The sequence below is a fragment of the Sciurus carolinensis genome, chromosome 13, assembly GCF_902686445.1.
Source record: "Sciurus carolinensis chromosome 13, mSciCar1.2, whole genome shotgun sequence".
Lineage (NCBI taxonomy): Eukaryota > Metazoa > Chordata > Mammalia > Rodentia > Sciuridae > Sciurus > Sciurus carolinensis.
In genome coordinates, this window is record NC_062225.1 from 26,225,050 (window position 1) to 26,242,900 (window position 17,851).

Sequence of the window (17,851 nt, forward strand, 5' to 3'; positions counted from 1 at the left end):
AGGGAGCTGCCCCAGCCTGTGCCTCTGTGACTCCCTCCAGTCTTGGCATTCCAGATGCCTCAGAAGAAGGAAGGAAACCAGGGTGGGATGAGGATGGAAGCAGGTGGTAGACTGCCTTGGGGCTCCTTTGGTGTAACTGAGGGCAGGATAGGGATTTGCAGTTGGTAGGGCTGAGTTAGCAGGGGGAGAGGGGTTTGAACAGGAAGTTAGTGTGGAAACTTGGCTCCTGCAGGCTGCTGGAAGATGTGTGCTGGCCGAATAAGTCGAACTCGGCTCTGGTTCAGTTGTGGCAGATCCTGCCCTCCCAGGAGAGCAAGTGTGCCCCCAGATCTTTGGGGACCTCAGCGAGAAGGCTGACCAGGCGAGGGGCCTCCCCATTTCAGTGCTGCCCAGCCCCTGCCTCTCAAACCTCCCGTGTAGAAACTCGGCTCAGCACATTCCAGCTCTGCGCAGAGCCTAGTTAAAGTGGGGAAGACAGGGCCCCCGCCCACGTGGGGAGGACTGCCATGTAAATAAATAACTGTACTTCATTGTGGCTGGTGCCTAGAAGAGGCAGTACACTGCTCTGGGGACCCGGGAGGAGCCAGTGATGCTCTTGGAGGCTTGGTGACTGAGAAACTGGCAGAGGGGAGGCACTGTTTGGATTAAGCCCTGTACCACATTAACTTGCCAGGATGGAGAGGGGAGGGCAATCCAGGCAGAAGGAGAAGCATCAGGAAGCCTGTGAAAAAATTACTATTCTCAGATCTGCAGCTTAAGGGGAAGTGGTCAGTTCAAGGGTCCTATTCCGTTTTCTCCCCGTAGGGTTGTGGGGGTGTTTGTGTTTTTTGTGTGTGCGAATTGGAATAAGAAAGGGCTGAGTTTGAATTCCAGCTGTTTTGACAGGCAAGTAACTTAGCTTCTCTAAGTCCCTCCATTCCTGGGAAGAGACAAGGTTGTGTGTGGAGTAAGTCAAATGAGATGATCCTACAATGTGGTTGGCACTGGGCCTGGTATGTAGCAGGGCCTCGATAAACTGTGGCAGCTGTTAACAGCAACAGTATTAATTGATACTGACCAAGCAGTGTTGGTCTCTTATCCAGTAGCAGACTGTGTGTGGGATAGGAGTGTGGGGCAAGGGCTTTGGGGAGGATAGAGGAGGGAATTCTTTGACTAGGTTAAAACTAGGTTAAAGTAAGAGTAAAGAGGCACAAAAGCCCAGTTTTCAACCCATAATCATGGCTTGGGATATTGTTCCTTACCCTGGTTTCCCTCCTTGCTCTGGGAGAAACCCAATAGGACTGCCCTGTGTCCCCAGGAGGAAGCAAGTGTGGACCCTGGTGCCTTCTGGAGTCTCCTTACTGAGGTCAGCTTTGCTCTTTCTCCTAAGGTAGTTCTTCCTGTTCTGGGTATCCCCTTGGGGCCCCAGGGGAGGGGCAACAATTAGGTATCTGTGGAGTGGGTAATAGAGCGAATCACTGATCAGGGGCCCTCACACATCCTAACTAGTCCTATGAGTCATATCTCTTCTCTGGCCTTGGCTTATTCATCTGTGAGAATAAGAAGTAGCATCCAGTGAGCTCTTCCAGAAATGAAAAGTGCTGGTAGCTAACAGCCTCCACAGCCTGACAGGCAGTGTGCTGCGTGCATTCCTTCAAGGGAGCCCCTGCAACTGTGTGAAGGTCGCTGCTGATTCCATTTACAGATGAGCAAAGTGAGGCTAAGGCAGGTAAGTTACCACCAGCTAGGTAGTGATGGAACTGGGATCTGAACCCAGATTTGTGGGTACCAGAGAGTGTGTGAGTTGGAAGATCTGGAGTGTTCAGCCACAGGGAGAGAATGGGGTAGAGAAGGATGTGCTCAGAGATGCAGGGTAATTGAATCCAGGAGTGGACTGCAGGGTCTTTCTCTCCCCTCTCTCTTCTTACCTTTGCTGCTTGCCCTTCAGTTTCCTGACTGTTACCTTCCCTCCTCTGCCTCTCCTGGAACTGGGAGACCCTGAGTTCAGGAAATTTTGGGGGAACCTCCTGCAGATTTTCCAAAAGAAGAGAAACCATGGTGGGGTGGGGTATGCTCAGGCATCAGCAGCAGTGATCCCAGAATGAGCTGTTTGAATGTCCCTGGCGGGCACAGCTGACTTGGTGGCACAGGCAATGGGGGCTCTCAGAAACAGCCTGTTTCTGAGGTGGGTGCTGCAAAATGGTTAAGAATAGTTTTTTAGAAGCAACAGACCTGGTCTGGTGTCCCAGCTCTGCTGTGTCACCTTGGCCAGGTTACTTCACTGGTCTCGCCTTGTTTCCTCATCTGCAAAACGGGGTAAAGGTTCGCACCGCCCCGGCTTTTTCTTCTGGGAGGATCGAAGGGGCTATTTTATTGCGCCTTATGCTCTTGTGTCCTCGCTACCACCAGGATGAGACTGACTAGAGTGGTGGGGATGGGAATTCTACCGGTGTCTGTTCTGTCCCAGACGCAGTCTGTCATCTTTGACCCTGGAGGAGCAGAGGACGCCTTCTGCACATTGCCTTCGGGTGCCCTCAGGAGGAAGCAGGGGTTTGCCCCGGGATCCCCAGCCTGCCGGGGAACGGTGGCGGGCCTGGGAAGCAGCCCTGGCTGCGCAGCGGCACCCTCGGTGGCAGCCCCCGCCTCCCGGCTGGGCAGGTCCACCGGCGGGGGCAGGGCCGACCGAGGGATTGGCTGGCGCGCGCGCCGCCCCCTCGCACACCAGCCTCGCGGCGGGGAGGGGAGCGCAGCCGGCAGCTGGCCGCCGCCTCCTCTGCAGTGCCTCCCCTCCGTGCGCTCCTCCGGCGGGGATAATGGAGGCCCGGCGGCGGCCAATGCACCAGAGGAGGCCGGCCGAGGTAAAGCGCGCAGGGCCAGGAGGGGCAGGCAGGCAGAACACGGGAAGGGGGACAGTGTCCTCTCAGGCCTCAGGAAGGTTCTAAAAGGAGAGATGAAAACAAAAACACACTGGAAGGCGAATGAACCCATCCGCACGGGTCTGGGCGGCAGCTGGAGGCAGGAAGATGTCCCTGCTAGCCTTTCTTCCCAGGCCCCTTCTTCGTCCCCTCCCTTCTTCCCCTTAGTGTGGGGGACTTTGTGCTGTAGAAGGACTTTGCTTCTTTTCTGACACCAGCCTGGCTCATCAGTCTCTCTGGCTTCTTTTGCAGGTGGAAATAAAGGCTGGTGAAGGAGCGGGCAGTGGGGTACAAGGGACAGCTGTCAAGGTACCTTGTGTGTGTGTGTGTGTGTGTGTGTGTCTGTGTGTGGTGGGGGTGATTGTTTGGATTGGATAAAAATAAAGGGTCTCCTCTGGTGATCCTTAATCTCCCACTGTGTGTGTAGCAGCAGCTGAGGGGGAGGGGCGGCAGGAGTGTGGCGGCCATGAATTCTCAGGCCTGTGTGGGTTTTGTTTGGATTCTTTTGCTTTCTCAGCTGGATGGTTTGGGTGCAGTTGGGGTTTGGTTTGTTGAACTGTTTTTTTTTTTAAAGACATGCAACCCACTCCCCACCCCTGTCTCTGAAAATCTCTCTTGAGAATGTCCCTGGCACTGTTGGTTAGCATCCAATCTGCAGAAATCCCCGAGGGGGGGGTGATGGTAATGGGGGAGGGGGAATTGCACTCCTGAATCTGAAGCTGATAGGGTGTCATTAGTCATGCTGCTGTCACCATGGAGATGGCTGGAGAGGAGAGGAGGTGGTGGGGGTGAGGATATTTTGGGTAGGGTGGGGGGCTGATGCAACATCATGACTAGGAAGCCGCTGCTACTCTGTGCAGCTTGGTGTCTGGGGAACTGGGAAGGGAGCGTTCCCAGGTGTGTGGGAAGCAGAGAAAGGGGCACTGAGTTGTTCCAGGGGGTTGTCTGAGGGTGGGGGCTGGGGCATTTGGGACAAGCAAGTGGAGAGTCTCATAGAGTATCTATTATTACTAGGAACCACAGAAAAGCCTTCCAGGTTGGCAAGGACCAGATCAGTAGGTTTCCTTGGGCTTTGCCCCTATTTTCAGGGCTGGGGACCTTCAGTGAGTGGGGATTACTCAGCAGTATCCTCTGCTGGCTAAGGATAGAGAAAACAGGAGGAGGCAGCTTGAAGTGGCTGCCTTTCAAGACCAGAGAGACTAGGAAGGTATGTAGGGACAGGTGGGCAGGGGCAGGCCAGTGGGACTTTTCCTAGCAGGAAGGAATCTGGGGGAGCCCGGTTGCTAAGGTAGTAGGTGGATGAGCTGCTAGTGTCCCTGCGTGCTCTTAGTCTCTCCTCCCTGGAAATCCTCCTCCTGCTTCCTGTGAAAACTGTGGGAAGCTCTGCGGAGGTGCTGGAAGTGGCACCCTGCCACCTTGCTGCTTGGGTGGGGATATTGGTAGGGAGGCTCTCTGCTTCTCCACATGGGATGGGGGCTCCTGAGCAAGGCTACAGGGTGGCTCAGGAGCCAGGGTGGTTCCTTGGCTTTGTCCCAAAGAACTTGATTCAAGGAAGTGCTTGTGGGAGGGCATGGATTTTTGCTTCTGGAGCAGCTTCTAGGAGAAGAGAAGCCAGGTGGCATTGGCTTCTCTGGGGAGCTTGGCATGCCTTGGTGAGTCTGGGAGTAGTGGGCGATCACCTGGACTGAGACTGTGGGAGCCTCTAGGCAAGCAGAGGATAGTATGTACTGGAGATGGTGTGGGTGCAGAGGAGAGAGCTGTGAGCTCACCTCAACTCACACTGGCTCTCACTCCACCTCTTCTCTGGAGCAAAATGCCCGGGTTCCTCCTCTGCTTCCTCCACTGGCTGCCCGAGGCTAACTAGAGGAGTTGTAGTCATGCATGTGCTATTTCAGGGCTCTAGGCCCTGAAATCATGGAGTAGACCTGTTCTGCCCACCCCCAGCCTAGGGGAAAACAGGGCAAGAGGATGGGGACAGATGGGATCAGAGGGGGAAGCTCCCTCCTCCCTCTGTATCTCCAGCTTTGTCAGCAGAGCTTCTCACTCTACTGGGAGAAGGGGCTGCTGGCAAGTCTGTTTACTCCTGAAAGCATCCCTCCTGCCTGCCGTACTGATGGCTCTCTCTGGCAGACCTACTTCCCTTCCACTCCCAGTGTGCTCTCCAGTTCTCCTGCCTGCATTCTGCTGGCCTGTGATGAGGCCAGTTTTCTGCAGACCTGCTGGAAGCTCCCAGCCCTTCGTGTTGTGGTCATGGGCAGGGGCAATTTGAAAATGCCTAGGAAGCCCTCCAAGCAAGTCTTCCCGCTTCCTTCCTCTCAGTAGAGGCTGAGCTGACTGTGTTCTGACAGCTTGGGGTTGCGTTTGTTCTTGTTTGTATTGTTGAGCTGTCTGTCTGACAATCATAGCTTCTTTTTAGGATAGCACTGCCAATGGGCATTCAGGTTTGAGCCTCTGTACCTGGTTCAGTCTTAACTCCACATAGGATTTTCTCAGGTGGCCAGTTGTGGTGTGATGCCCCACATACCCTGAATGAGACAGTTTTGCCAAATCCTCATCTAGCATCAGGTCATGGTATACGAACAAATGTCTGGTGTGTGAACTTGTCTGAGATGCTGAGACATAGGAAATAGGGGGTGTCAGTCTGCATTTCCATGGGATGGGTGCAGGAGAAGTAAGCCCCATTGGTGTCCAAGCCAGAGGGAATCTGACATCTGTGTTTTGTCTTGTCAGGGTTTAGAGAATATCATGATGTATGGCTGTACATACAGGCACAGAACCGAGCTTCATGAACACAAGTTGTCATTTTTCTGTTTATGTATTCCATGTCTTTCCATGATATCCCAAGAAACATACCATAGTGCACACTGTTGCCACCTCCTCCCCCTTGGCAGCCTGGACAGGAGCAAGTGCCCAGTGCCGAGAGCACCAGGCAGCCCTGCTTTTGGGCTCCCACGCGGCTCCCACGCTCTGCCCCATGGGAACACTCCACTGGCTAGGGATGTTCTGGAAACTATTTTGGGACTGTGCCCAGGATCTCTGCCTTCTGTCTTTCCTTTTGACCACTGCAGAAATGCCCTGTTGTCCAGAATATGATCCTTGGCTTTCTACACACTGTGGGTCACTCTTGCTAGTACTTTCTTGCTTATGCTTCCAGCCTTTTGTGAGGGTTCAGGAGCAGTCCCTCCTTTTTGAGGTGAACTTGGAGATATGGAAGCAGGTGAGCCTGTGAGGCAAGAGCAGGAAAGGAACCAACCAAGAGTTGAGTTAGAGGATGGAGCAAGAGAGGACTTCTCTGTGTATGACAAGAACTGGAATTAAACACTATAAAGTTTAGCTCCATCTTTTGGTGACCCCAACCTTTTTGAATGTCATCAAGAGATGGGGCGAAAGCTTGACACGATAGATAGGAAACTGAACTGAAGGGAGAACCTTCCTCTCTGCAGTGGCTCAGGAGCCCTGGGACTGTATGAAGGGACCACCATAATGGATACAGTCCTCTAGCTGCATGAGGAAGGGCCTGGGTGCTGGGTTCCCTCCAGATGTAGTTGGACATTTCTGTTAGAAATGGGCTTTGTGGTCTTGCCAAGTCCCCTCCCATACCCTGGAGACTGTAGCAAATGGTTTGGCCTGCTGGGCTGGGGGCGGGGAGTGTGGGGAGGGGCTTTGGTTTGGCTCAGCTTTTGGGTCTCCCAATCCTCTTAAGTCCTCTCTTTCCCACTCCTGACCTCTTGGGCTTTTGGCCTCATTTCCTCTCACACCAGACATCTGGCAGTCAGCTGAGGACTCCCCCTTATTCCCAGCATCTCTGCAGCTTCTAAGAAGAAGGTGGCTTTCTTGTGGATAAGTTTAGGGAATCTTTAGGCAGACAGGGGACAGGGATGACTCGGATGCTTAAAATGTTTCGATTATTGTGCTAACTAGGGTTGTGACACCAACCATCCCCATCCACTTCATCACCCTCTGCCTGTCCCTTTGTTTTTCAACATTTACTGAGCTTTTACCATGTTCTAGGTACAATTCTTAGCATAGAAAAAAAGGAGAAATCATTATTTGAACCTCATAAAACAGGTGGAAGGTAAGAGACATTGATTAAATTACCTAAAATCATAACCCTGAGTGGGAAAACCAGCATTGCCAGTTTTTGTCTTCAGGCAGTGAAAACCCTTGGTTGTTTGTGTTTTGGGCTGGTGAACTTATACATGGTGGACAAAACCTTTCATCCCATACACACCTAGCTTGGTCCCTTTTTCTCCCACTCAGTAAAATTCAAGGGACTTTGAAGGAATCAACATGCTAACCTCATTTTTAGTAAGTTAGTGTTTCTAGGATCTAGTGGGTTAGGAGAGCATGGCCAAAAGTGGACTAGCTAGGTTTTGAAAGGAAGGTATTGGCCTTAGGTGTGTTGGGCTTGAGATCCTGAGATCTGTTTAGTTTGTTCCGTGTTTCCGCATGATATCCCAAGAAACGTACCGTGGTGCACACTGTCCTCGCTGACCCCCAACCGCTCTTGACAGCCTGGACAGGAGCAAGTGCCCAGTGCCAGGAGCATCATTCAGCCCTGCTTTGAGCTCCTGCTGCACTGTTCTTGAACTTGCTTTGGGGAGAGCATAATAATCTCCATTTTGATGCTTCCCTACCCTTTCTGGACATAACCTCCCTAATCTCCCATCTGGGAGATGAATGGAGCTACCGCTTGGAAGAATAGAGATTTTTCTCTCCAAGACATTCTCTGGGAGTGCCCTAGAAGATTGACTTGTACCTCTGCTTCTGTAGACAGGGATGCCTCTGCCCCTCTGCCTTCCCTTCATCTCTGTAAGTCCGGAGGTCCAATGGCAGAGCATCAGAACCAGAGGAACTCCCTGAGGGGCAGGCCTGAGTGTGTGTGTGTGTGTGTGAACTACCTGACTTTGAGGAAGAATGCCGTTTGGTGAAGCCAAGGTGAAGCCGGGTCTCCTGTAGATTCTTTTGTACACTTGGGCCCTGAAAGAAACTAAAGCTGTGTTTCTACAGGCAAGACACCTTGACTTGTGGGTTTTTTCTATTTTGTGACTCTTAATAATCTAGAGGTAAAGTCCTTTCCTCCTGGGGGCTGATCACAAATTGCCATAAGAATGGATATCCTTATTAAGTTTGACTGCTTGAGTTTAGCATCTTGCCCCTACTTCTTCCTTCTGAGGTCTTTGGCTTTGTTGTTGTTTGAGATGCTAAAGATTAGACCCTAAAGTGAAAATACCAATTTCCTTCTATTCCAGCTGCCTCACCCTAGAGGGAAGGAGGGGGTTGAAAGGCAGGTAACACTGTCTTGCCACAAAATATTCCTTAAGAGGCTAACATGCCAAGGAGCCAAGGATAGGAGGATTAGGGTCTAGGCAATCCTGGTCATTCTGTGACCTGGAACTCTGGTGCCCTTGGTGCTTAAGTAATTGGATTTCTCAACCCCGCCTTCAGGCATTTTCACGTGTAATCTTAGCCTCCTGGGCTTTGCAAGGAAACAAAAAGGTTTGAAAGGGTTTGCAACTTGTCCTGGACAGTGAGCTGCTGAGCTCCATGCCCTGTTGACTGACTCTGCATCCTCCTCCTCCTCTCCCCAAATGCCCCCATCCCCTGTCTTTCTAGCCTGCAGGCTTTGGTTCCCAGCCTGCTAAGCAGATGGAGTTTACAGAAGGAACCATTTCCTGCCAGTTCACCTTCTTGTACCTCAGGGAGGTTCTGTCTCTGATGCTGCAGGCTACCCTACTGAAGGGAAGAACCAGGGAGGCCAGTAATGTGTGTCCAGAGACAGAGATAGATCCTGGGAAGGGTTCTGGCCTGAGAACTCTGTTTGGATCTCCAGACCAATTTCCTCTGCTATGCAGAGGGAGTCATTCTCTGCTGGCTTGAATGGGGTCAGACTGAGGTGCAGAGGGCTCTCTGACTATAAGAGGCCCTGCTCAATCCAGAGATGGGAGAATGGACCTTCACATCCTTGTTGCACCTCACTGTGAGTCCTAGGGAAATGGATTTTCAATGGAACTGGAGGTGATACCCAAGAGATGCCCACCTGTTTTTCCTGGCATCCTTTTCTTCCTCTGTCGTCTCCATCCTAGGACACTTGCTCTTGGCCTGCTCTTGGCCCTAATGCTTTGAGTGCAGCTCTGCATGCTAGACAGCAGAGAGGGCCTCTGAGGGCATGCTTTATAAAGTATGGGCCAATGACTCCTTGGGTCAGAATCATCTAGGGAGCTTGTAAAAATGCCCTGGGTCTGCCTGGTCAAGATAGCCATCCACTGGATCAAACCATGGGCTCCTATTGCACAGTTAGGTCAAGTGGACATAGAATCGGGGGTGACATGGGTCTCAGCTATGAGTACTGGCAGCTCTGGGCAGGTAGGCCATATGGCATCTCCCTCCCTGCTGGCCTTGCTGCTTGTCCCTGAGTCGGTCCTACTGATGATTGAGCTCTATGCTGACCTTTGCCCTGTGGCCTTTTTTTCCTACTATTATTTCTCCTTGGTTTCCTGTTTTCCAGCTGTGGGTTCCCAGAGGCATCATTTGGACCCTGAGTAGTAGTTAGGGCTTAGCTCTGGGTTTGTGTGGTTGGTGTGGCGTGTGTCTTGGGGCTGTCCTGGCAAGTGGTCTAGAGCAGCCTGAACACCTGGCAAGGATCCAGAAGCCAGGGTTCAGTGTCTAGCCCTAGGGAGCTCCTCCTTCTCACTTTGTAGATGCTGTACCCTTCTTGTGGGGGACATTATTCCCCACTGGGACTCTGCCCAGGATCTGGGGGAAGTGCAATGTGAAGAAGGATCTGGATGGGTGCCAGGACACTTTAGCCCTAAACACTCCCACCTCCCACCAGGGCAGGCAGGGGCCATGCTTCAACTTGCCTACAGAATTAGAGTTTCCAGTGACCAGTTCCTCTGGTTCAACTAGTCTAGTGGTTCACAGCCCCCACTGCACATTAGAATCATCCAAGGAGCTTAAAAAAAAAAAAAAAGAAAAGAAAAGAAAATACCAGTGTCTGGGCCCAGCCCCAGGGAGCTGGGTGCCATTGATCTGGAGTGGAGCCTGTCCCCAGCACTTTTTTAAGCTCCCCAGATTATAGAACGGAGCAGTCAGGGTCAGAACAACTGCCTTGTCCAGTTGGCTCTTCCTATGTCTACTGTAACTGTGGACTGTCCCAGAATTCATTTCTTATTCATTGATAACTTTAGTGATAATCAATATAATCTGGAAAAGACAGATATATCACACTGTTGAATATTCTGTTCCATGAAACTGATACATGAATTCATAGTTATTAAAATCAGAATTTCAGAGGGAAACTGTAGCAGATGATAGAAATGGAGTTTTCTCTCTAGACTTTTAATTTTGTAAAAACTCACTTGAACCATATACACAGCAAAACCCACATTGTATATACAGTGTGGTGAATTTTCACAAACACCAGTGTAACCAGCACCTGGATCAAGCAGTGAGTACCATGCTTTGTTCCCAGTGCCCAGAATTTCTGTGTCATTTGGGTGAAATCAAGCATAGCAATGTGCCCAGGCTTTAGACCTAAGAGCTTTAGCTCGACTTTACCACGAATGCCTTTCAGTGCTTTTCACCCACTTGTGTGGGTGCACCTAGAGTAAGTGATAGGTATCGCTGATAGGGCACAGGAACCCTGTGAGCCCCTTCCCTATGTTATCCTCTTCCTTATGTCCTTTAGTTTCTTTTTTCCATTTGGGCCTTTAGACATGCCGTTCTCATTTGTGGATAAATCCAAAAATCTATATTCTTTTTTGGCCTTTGAGTCCTTTTATTTATTTTGTGGTACTGGGGATGGAACTTAGGGATGCTCTACCACTGAGCTACTTCCTCAGCCCTTTTGTTTTATTTGAGGCAGGGTCTTGCTGAGTTAACCCAGGCTGGTCGCAAACATTCACTCCTCCTGCCTCAGACTCCGGAGTAGCTGGGTTATTGGTGAACACCACCATACCCAGCTAAGTCTCTTTTATTGGTTATAGAGGTAATATATTCTTTGGAAAAATTGGAAAATATGAGTAGACAGAAGAAGAGAGAAGGGGAGGAATTTACCTATGATTGCACAATCCAGTTAATCGCTATAACTGGAGTGCCTGTCCAGATTTTGTTCTGGACAGGCGCTCCAGATGCATGCTGTACTCCATAGAGTTATTTATAATGAGTCATGCTGCATTATAGCTTGTATATTATTATATATTTACCCTTCACAGCAAAGTGGTCAAACCATTTATTGAGAGCTTCCTGTGTACAGAGTGGGCACATGGGCAAAGTTTCAGTTCTCTTCCATAGTTCTCATGACAACTCTGGGGCAGGTGGTAGTAGCCCTACTTTCAGATAAGGAAATTGAGAATCAGGCCAGGCACTTGACCAAGGGCTGATGTTTCATGAGAGTTGGAGCTGGAATGGAGGCCAGGGATGTCTGTGCTTTCATGTAGATCACTTGCCAAATATTTATTGGATAAAGAATATCTTTCTTCTTGATGATTTCTTTCACGTTAGTATGAATGACTCTAGCATTTTACCCTTAAGCATGATGTTGCTCCTTGAGTTCTGTTTGTGTTGGATTTCTTGTATATCAAAGAAATCTCATTCCATGTTAATTGAGATTGATTCCTATTAGCAGTGGATGTTTCATTTCATCATGTCTATTTAGCATGACTTGAAGATCAAATGCTATTTCACTTTTGCCTGTTAATGTGAAATGTGTTAATAATATTGACTGTCTTTGCATTCCTTGAATATGCTTGATAATGGGGTGCTTTTTTAACATGCTATTTGATTTATTAACATCTGTATCTGTGAGATTGACCTATCATTTTCATTTTGTTTTTATTGTCAGATGTTAGTATTAGAATAATAGTAACTTCATACAGTAGATTGGAAAGGTTTTATTCTGTATGCTCTGTTAAAAGTGAATTATATTAGCTTAAATAAAATTCTGTTCCTTAAAGATTTGAGAAAATCTGATGAAACCATCTGAGTTTGTTATTTCTCTTTCTCCATGTGTGTACACATGCATTACATGTGCGCCTCCCCCCCCGCCCCCACTAGGGATTAAACCCAGTGCTTCACTGCATTGAGGCAAGTGCTCTACCACTGAGCTGTCTCCACCCTTATAATTTTATTTTGAGACAGGGTCTCACTAAGTTGCCCAGGCTGACCTCAAATTTGGCAATCCTTCTGCCTCAGCCTCCCAAGTAGCTGGGATTACTGGTGCATGCCACCACACCCAGCTCTAAACTTGCTATCTTTATTGAGGAATGGTCCTTTGCAGCATTGTTTTTTTTCCCCCTGTAGCTATTGGTATAAAATGTTCGCTTTGTATTTTCCATGAAGTAATCTCCTTTCAGGGGGTGGGGTTGTGGTTCAGTGGTAGAGCACTTGCCTAGAATGTGTGAGGCACTTTTTTCAATCCTTAGAACCTCATATAAATAAATGAATAAAATAAAGGTCTGTCAACATCTAAAAAAATTTTTTTAAAGTGATCTACTTTCAAATTTACTAACCTGGTGTATATTCAGTTAATTGTTTCTCACTTCTCTTAGTACTTTTTCCTACATTTCTAATGTATGAAATTTAAAACAAATAGATTTGTTGTCCTGTTTTCTAAAGCATTAATTTCTGCTTTAAGTCATAAATTGTATTAGATTTTTTAGTATGTTCTTTCTCTAGATTCTCTGTTGAACCCTTAGTACATTGGTTTAGTCCCTAGTACTGAGAAAGAGAAATACCTATATTTTCTTCTTTGATAACACATTTTAAAAATATGACTCTTTAAGGTTTGACTGTGGGCTCCTTCTATAGGTTTTGATAATTTGTCTGTTGGTGCTTCTGGAGAGAACCAGCATGTGAATACCAAGACCCTGTTCAGCCTGACCACCTTCCTCCCATAGAGCCAATAGAGAACAATCCTTCCAGTGCAGCAAAGGGCAACCCAGGCAGTGCAGCTCTTGATTACTCTCTGGGGCTTTATCTCCAAATCCCCAGGTAGGAACCCTAGTAATAGCTTACCAGCTTCACACCAGGACCTGTGGAAAACTTTTTTTAACCTAACCAGTCTGTTTGAATTCATTGCCTAGGACATGTCCTAAGTTTATATCCTAAACCCACGTGTAAGTTTAGTAATGGTGTTTAGAAGAACCATATGCATTGGCACAGAGGAAATGAAGCTAGAAGGTAGGGACAGTAAGAGAGGACATAAGAGTATTTGCCCAGAGCTAATAGCCTGAGATGGGTCAGGCTATAGGTAAGTCTTGCACCTCCTAGAAATATGGTCCCATTGGTGTCTTTCAGGCTCTGACAAGTGTTCTAGGATGGAAAGAACAGTGGAAGATGAAAGAGGGATACTAGGAAAAGCGGGGTGGGTGTCTTTTGGATACAGCCTTCTGTATGCCCATCTCTGTATTCCTGTTCTAGAACTCAAGGTACATCAGTGATCGACACTGTGAAGGCTCTTTTTTTCTGTGCTCAGCGGGGCCTCTTGCAGTCCTGAACTTGTTCAGGCCAGCAGAGAAATGACTTAGCCCAAAGAAGGCGCAATACCTTGGGGAAATTTTTCTTTCCCTTTACCTTAGTCTTAAACAACCAGGGAGGCTTTGGGCAGGGGCATGAAGAAGGGATGGACTTTGAATTCAACCTAGAAACCACAGTAGTAGTGTTCTTTTTTTTCTCCAAATGGAAATTTTTTTGAACTTTAAAAGTAATACATACCCATTTAAAGAAATAAAATAATATGAAAGCATATAATTGGAAACTGAGAATCCTTATTTCTTTTCCATTCCAGTGTAATCACTAACAATTTATACCTCTTTCCAGGCTTTAAAACAAGTACATTATTTTACTGCCTTTCTCACATTTATGTGTTTGTACCATACCTGTTTTTGAGTAATCTTTTATTCACTCACTAATATGTTGAAGACCTCTTTCCATGTCAGCACATCTGTCTTAGCCTTTTAAATGGCTATGAAGTATTTCATTTGTAGGTTTAGCATAATTTAACTTGTTTCCCACTAATGGACATTCACAGTTCCAACTTTTTTTGCAGTTATAAATGATGAAGTAGTGAGCATATTTGTACATAGTTTTTTTTTTTTTTTTTTTGGTTATTACTTGTCCAAGTGATCGTTGTAGGACAAAATCATACAAATGGAGTTTTTTTTTGATAAATGAAAATTTTAATTGCTATTGCCAAGTTACCTTTTCAAAAGGTAATTTGATAATACCTAACAAATTACTCCCCCACTATCACTGAATGAGCATTTCAGTTCTTAATTTTTACCAATGGTAGGTTAAATAATTTCATTTTAATTTTTTATTAAAGTTAAAAATGTTTCAAAATGTTGGTTATTTTGAATTTTTTCTGTGTATTACCTGTTATATTCATTATCTACTCTTTTTGATCCATAAAAGTTCTTAATATATTATTTATCTGTTGTATATTTGTTTTTCTGGTATTGGAGATTGAACCAGAACCTCTCACATGCTAGGCAAACACTGAACTAAATCCTAAGCCCTTTTTATATTTTAAGACAGGATCTTGATAAGTTGCTGAGGCTGGCCTGGAACTTGCAATCCTCCTCCCTCAGCCACTTGAGTAACTGGGATTACAGTTGTACCGCACCATACCCATTTTATTTTTGTTTTTGTTTTTGGTGCTGGGATTGAATCCAGGCCATTGCACATGCTAAATGTGTTCTCTGCCACTGAGTTACTCCCCTATCCGACATCTGTTTCATTTTGAAAAAAGTTTTGGCCTTCATAGTATCTGTCTATGGAGATTTGATTTTTGTACAACCAGAATTTATTAATATTTGGTTTCTGAGTTTTTACTTTATAGTTTTTTTATACATTCAGATCTCTATGGTGATACATGTATTTTTGTATATGATATAAGATAGGATTGAACTTTTCCTAAAGAGAAAGCCTGTAATCTCCAGTGTCTTCATAGCGTATTTATAGTTTCCCCAGTGGTTTGCAATCCATGTGAAGTATTTCATAAATACTTGTCTTCACTGGTGTTCTAAGACCTTGCTGCAGGTCTGTTGAATTCTTAGTCCAATTCTGTGTATTCCATTGTTTAATTACCACTGTTTTTATTCAACAGTTGTGTGGTTCTGAAAACACTTTGCTGACAACATTGTTTGCCTTCTCCCCCCCCCCCCCCATTTTCCTTATCCTCATGAGCCTATTGAACAACTTGCCGCGTTCTGTGAGAAATGTTGGGAGTTTCCAGTTGGAATCACATAGAACTTAGAGATTTGGGGGGGAGAATAAATAGCTTTCTATTGAGTCTTCCTTTCCAAGGGAAGGGAAGTATATCTTTCCATTTCCATTCTGCTCTTTTTTTTTGTATATCCATCAAAGTTTTAAAGTTTTCTCCATTTGACTGTTACACATTTCTTGTTAAATTCATTCCTGGTCATGCTGTAGTTGTTAATGTCTGTTGTGAATGGGTTCATTTCTGTTGCAATCGCTGCTCCTCGTGCAATGCTGAATGCATGCCAGGTAAGAGTGCTACCACTGAGCTGTACTCCTCACCCCCCCCCCCCCCCAGCTCCTGTTGCACTCTTTAACCTGTCTCTTCAGGCACATTATAAAAACTTCTGTGGGTTTTTTTTTCTTTTTTTTTAAACTGCTCTGTGCTGCTGTTTCTGACACTTCCCTTAAGTCCTGGTAGCACACTGCACCTCTGTGGCAATACTGCAGTGTGTGGGTGGGTATGGGTTCCTCATGTTGGGGTGCTCCTCTTATCAATTTCATGTTTTCAGTACCTGGCACAAAGCCTAGATGCAGTAAATCCTTTTAATAAATGCTTGTGGAATCAAATTGATGAGAGACAGTATCACATCACATCACTTCTTCAAAGTATGCCAGCCTGGGCCAAGGAGAGCAGAGCCTAAGGCAGCCCCTGCTCCAACCCTGGAGGTTTGATCTGGATAACAAATGGAGCACCCACCCTGTCCCCACAGGGGAAAAAAAAGTCCTGGGCCATTTTCCCACAAGCAGACATCAGGGAGGAACCCATACCTCATAATTACCCTGGGACTGCAAACCACTTGTCATTAACCTCATTAGTACTGACTAGTAGGGAGAACTACTTTCTTGCTTCCCAAACATCTAAAGGTAGCACAAAACAAACACATGCAACTTCCATTAAAGGAAGAGGACTCAGCAAGACTGGAAGCAGGGCTTATAAAGACCATTGGTGAAACTGGCTCCACATCTCCATGCCCAGTCTCCTTTCTTTTCCCACTGCTATCCTTTCCAGAGTCTGTTCCCTGGAGTATCTCCTAGGTCGAGTTTATTCTCATGGTTGCCTTCTAAGCTTTTATTGGTAATTGGGAATCAAAGGCATATTTATTGATGGAGCCGTTGGGGTGTGCTCCACCCTGCCTCCCTGGTGGTCATTGCAGATCCTCAGGACCTTGCTCTCCGCTTCCCCAAGAACCAGGATGGAGATGCCTGCCTGTCTAGGAGAGTTGGCTTAGCAGGGACCAAAGAGCCTGAGGGGTATTGACTTGGAGTGGGAAACACCTGCTGTTCATAAGAAGGTGGGGGTGGAGGGCAGGAGCAGGATGACAGTCCCTCTGCAAGAGCTGTGTGTCAGTGTGTCACCCGTTTGGCTTTACTGCTGCAGCTGTTACTCATTTAGCTGGTGGTCTGGGCTTGCTTTCCCCTTCCACTTATCTCCCAAGCTCAGGGCAGTAGAGGAGACTGAAATGCTTCTCTGGCTTCTTTGCTAGTTTAATTCCCTAGAAGCAGGGAAAGCAAGGGTGTACCCAAGAAATGCTGTGGAACAGGGAGGGAGGTGGAAATATTGTTCTGGGCCCCCATTCCATCTCATGTTAGTGCATCTCCCAGCGCCCATCTGGGATGGGTGAGGCACTATGTGCCAGGTGGCCCTGGGGCTGAGAAAAGGGCCCCTCCTGGCAGCCCTGTCTGTATCTCTGCCAGCTCTGGAGGAGCTGCCTTCTCAGGGTGCTGAGCAGAAACTCTGACAGATGGACCTCTGTGAACCTGTGGAGTTGTTCCAAATGCCTCTCCCAGAGCAGAGCACATTCCGGCAGCAAGGCTACAATGCCAGACTGCTCAGGACTTCAGTTCACCTGTTGGACAAAGCCTGTTTCTACCCTTGCCTTCCCTGTCCACGTGTTACCCTTTCAAAGAGCGAAGGCACTGACTGCTGACTGCTTAAACCTGTGTGTGCGTGGGAGGTAGAAAGAGAGCGTTGTCCCCTGTCAGCCTGCAAGAGTTCCAGTTCTCCAAGCTTCCAAATCAGGTGGGACTGTCCCTGTGTTTGTGCTTACCCTCACCCCTGCAGGGTTATTGGAAAGGGGTTCTCAAAGGGTAGTTTGGGAACTACTTGTATCAGGATCCCCTTCAGGGGTGAGACCTGGATGTCAGCATCTGTAGCCAGCTTCCTGCAGGGGATTCCTAAGTGCACTGGAGTTTGAGAACTGCTCCACTGGGGACTAATAGAACAAAAAGGGCTCTGCTTTTTCGGGTTCTCAATACTTGATCAGGACTGGAAAGGCATGCCTTTCAGGGCTTATGATCGTTTTGAAAAGGCCAGGCATTATGCATACACTTGTGAAAACACAAGGGCAGGATTAAGTGTAAAAGCTATGAGTTCCATTTCTGATATGACCAAACTCTAGAAATAGTAAAAACTTTTTGCTGTTGTTACAAAGAAGGCAAATTCATCACAGAAAAGATAGTTTAAGTTAGAGTTAAAATTCCTTAATTTTCCCCTTAGAACTGCTGTTACTATTTTGGCCTTTCAAGAATAATTTTTTTTTTAAATTTTAAAATGTCTGGTTTTTTTTTTTTTTACCCCAATTATAAAAATAATGTTTATTATAAAAAAGTATTTTCTAATTGATATAAAAATGATGTAAAAGGTCTTGACTTACAAATCTTTATTGCTATATTTAGTTATGGTCTGCCTCTTT

The 17,851-nt window shown here is 46.9% G+C and overlaps 1 protein-coding gene across 2 annotated transcripts in view; it reads left to right on the forward strand.

The window, feature by feature from the left end:
• Positions 1 to 17,851, forward strand: part of Tet3 (tet methylcytosine dioxygenase 3) — a 97,044-nt gene that overhangs the window by 12,029 nt on the left and 67,164 nt on the right. For both annotated transcript variants that reach the window (XM_047522493.1, XM_047522492.1), the window contains one exon: positions 3,147 to 3,203. In XM_047522493.1, coding sequence (XP_047378449.1) covers positions 3,147 to 3,203 — 57 coding nt within the window. The remainder of the gene's footprint in view (positions 1 to 3,146; positions 3,204 to 17,851) is intronic.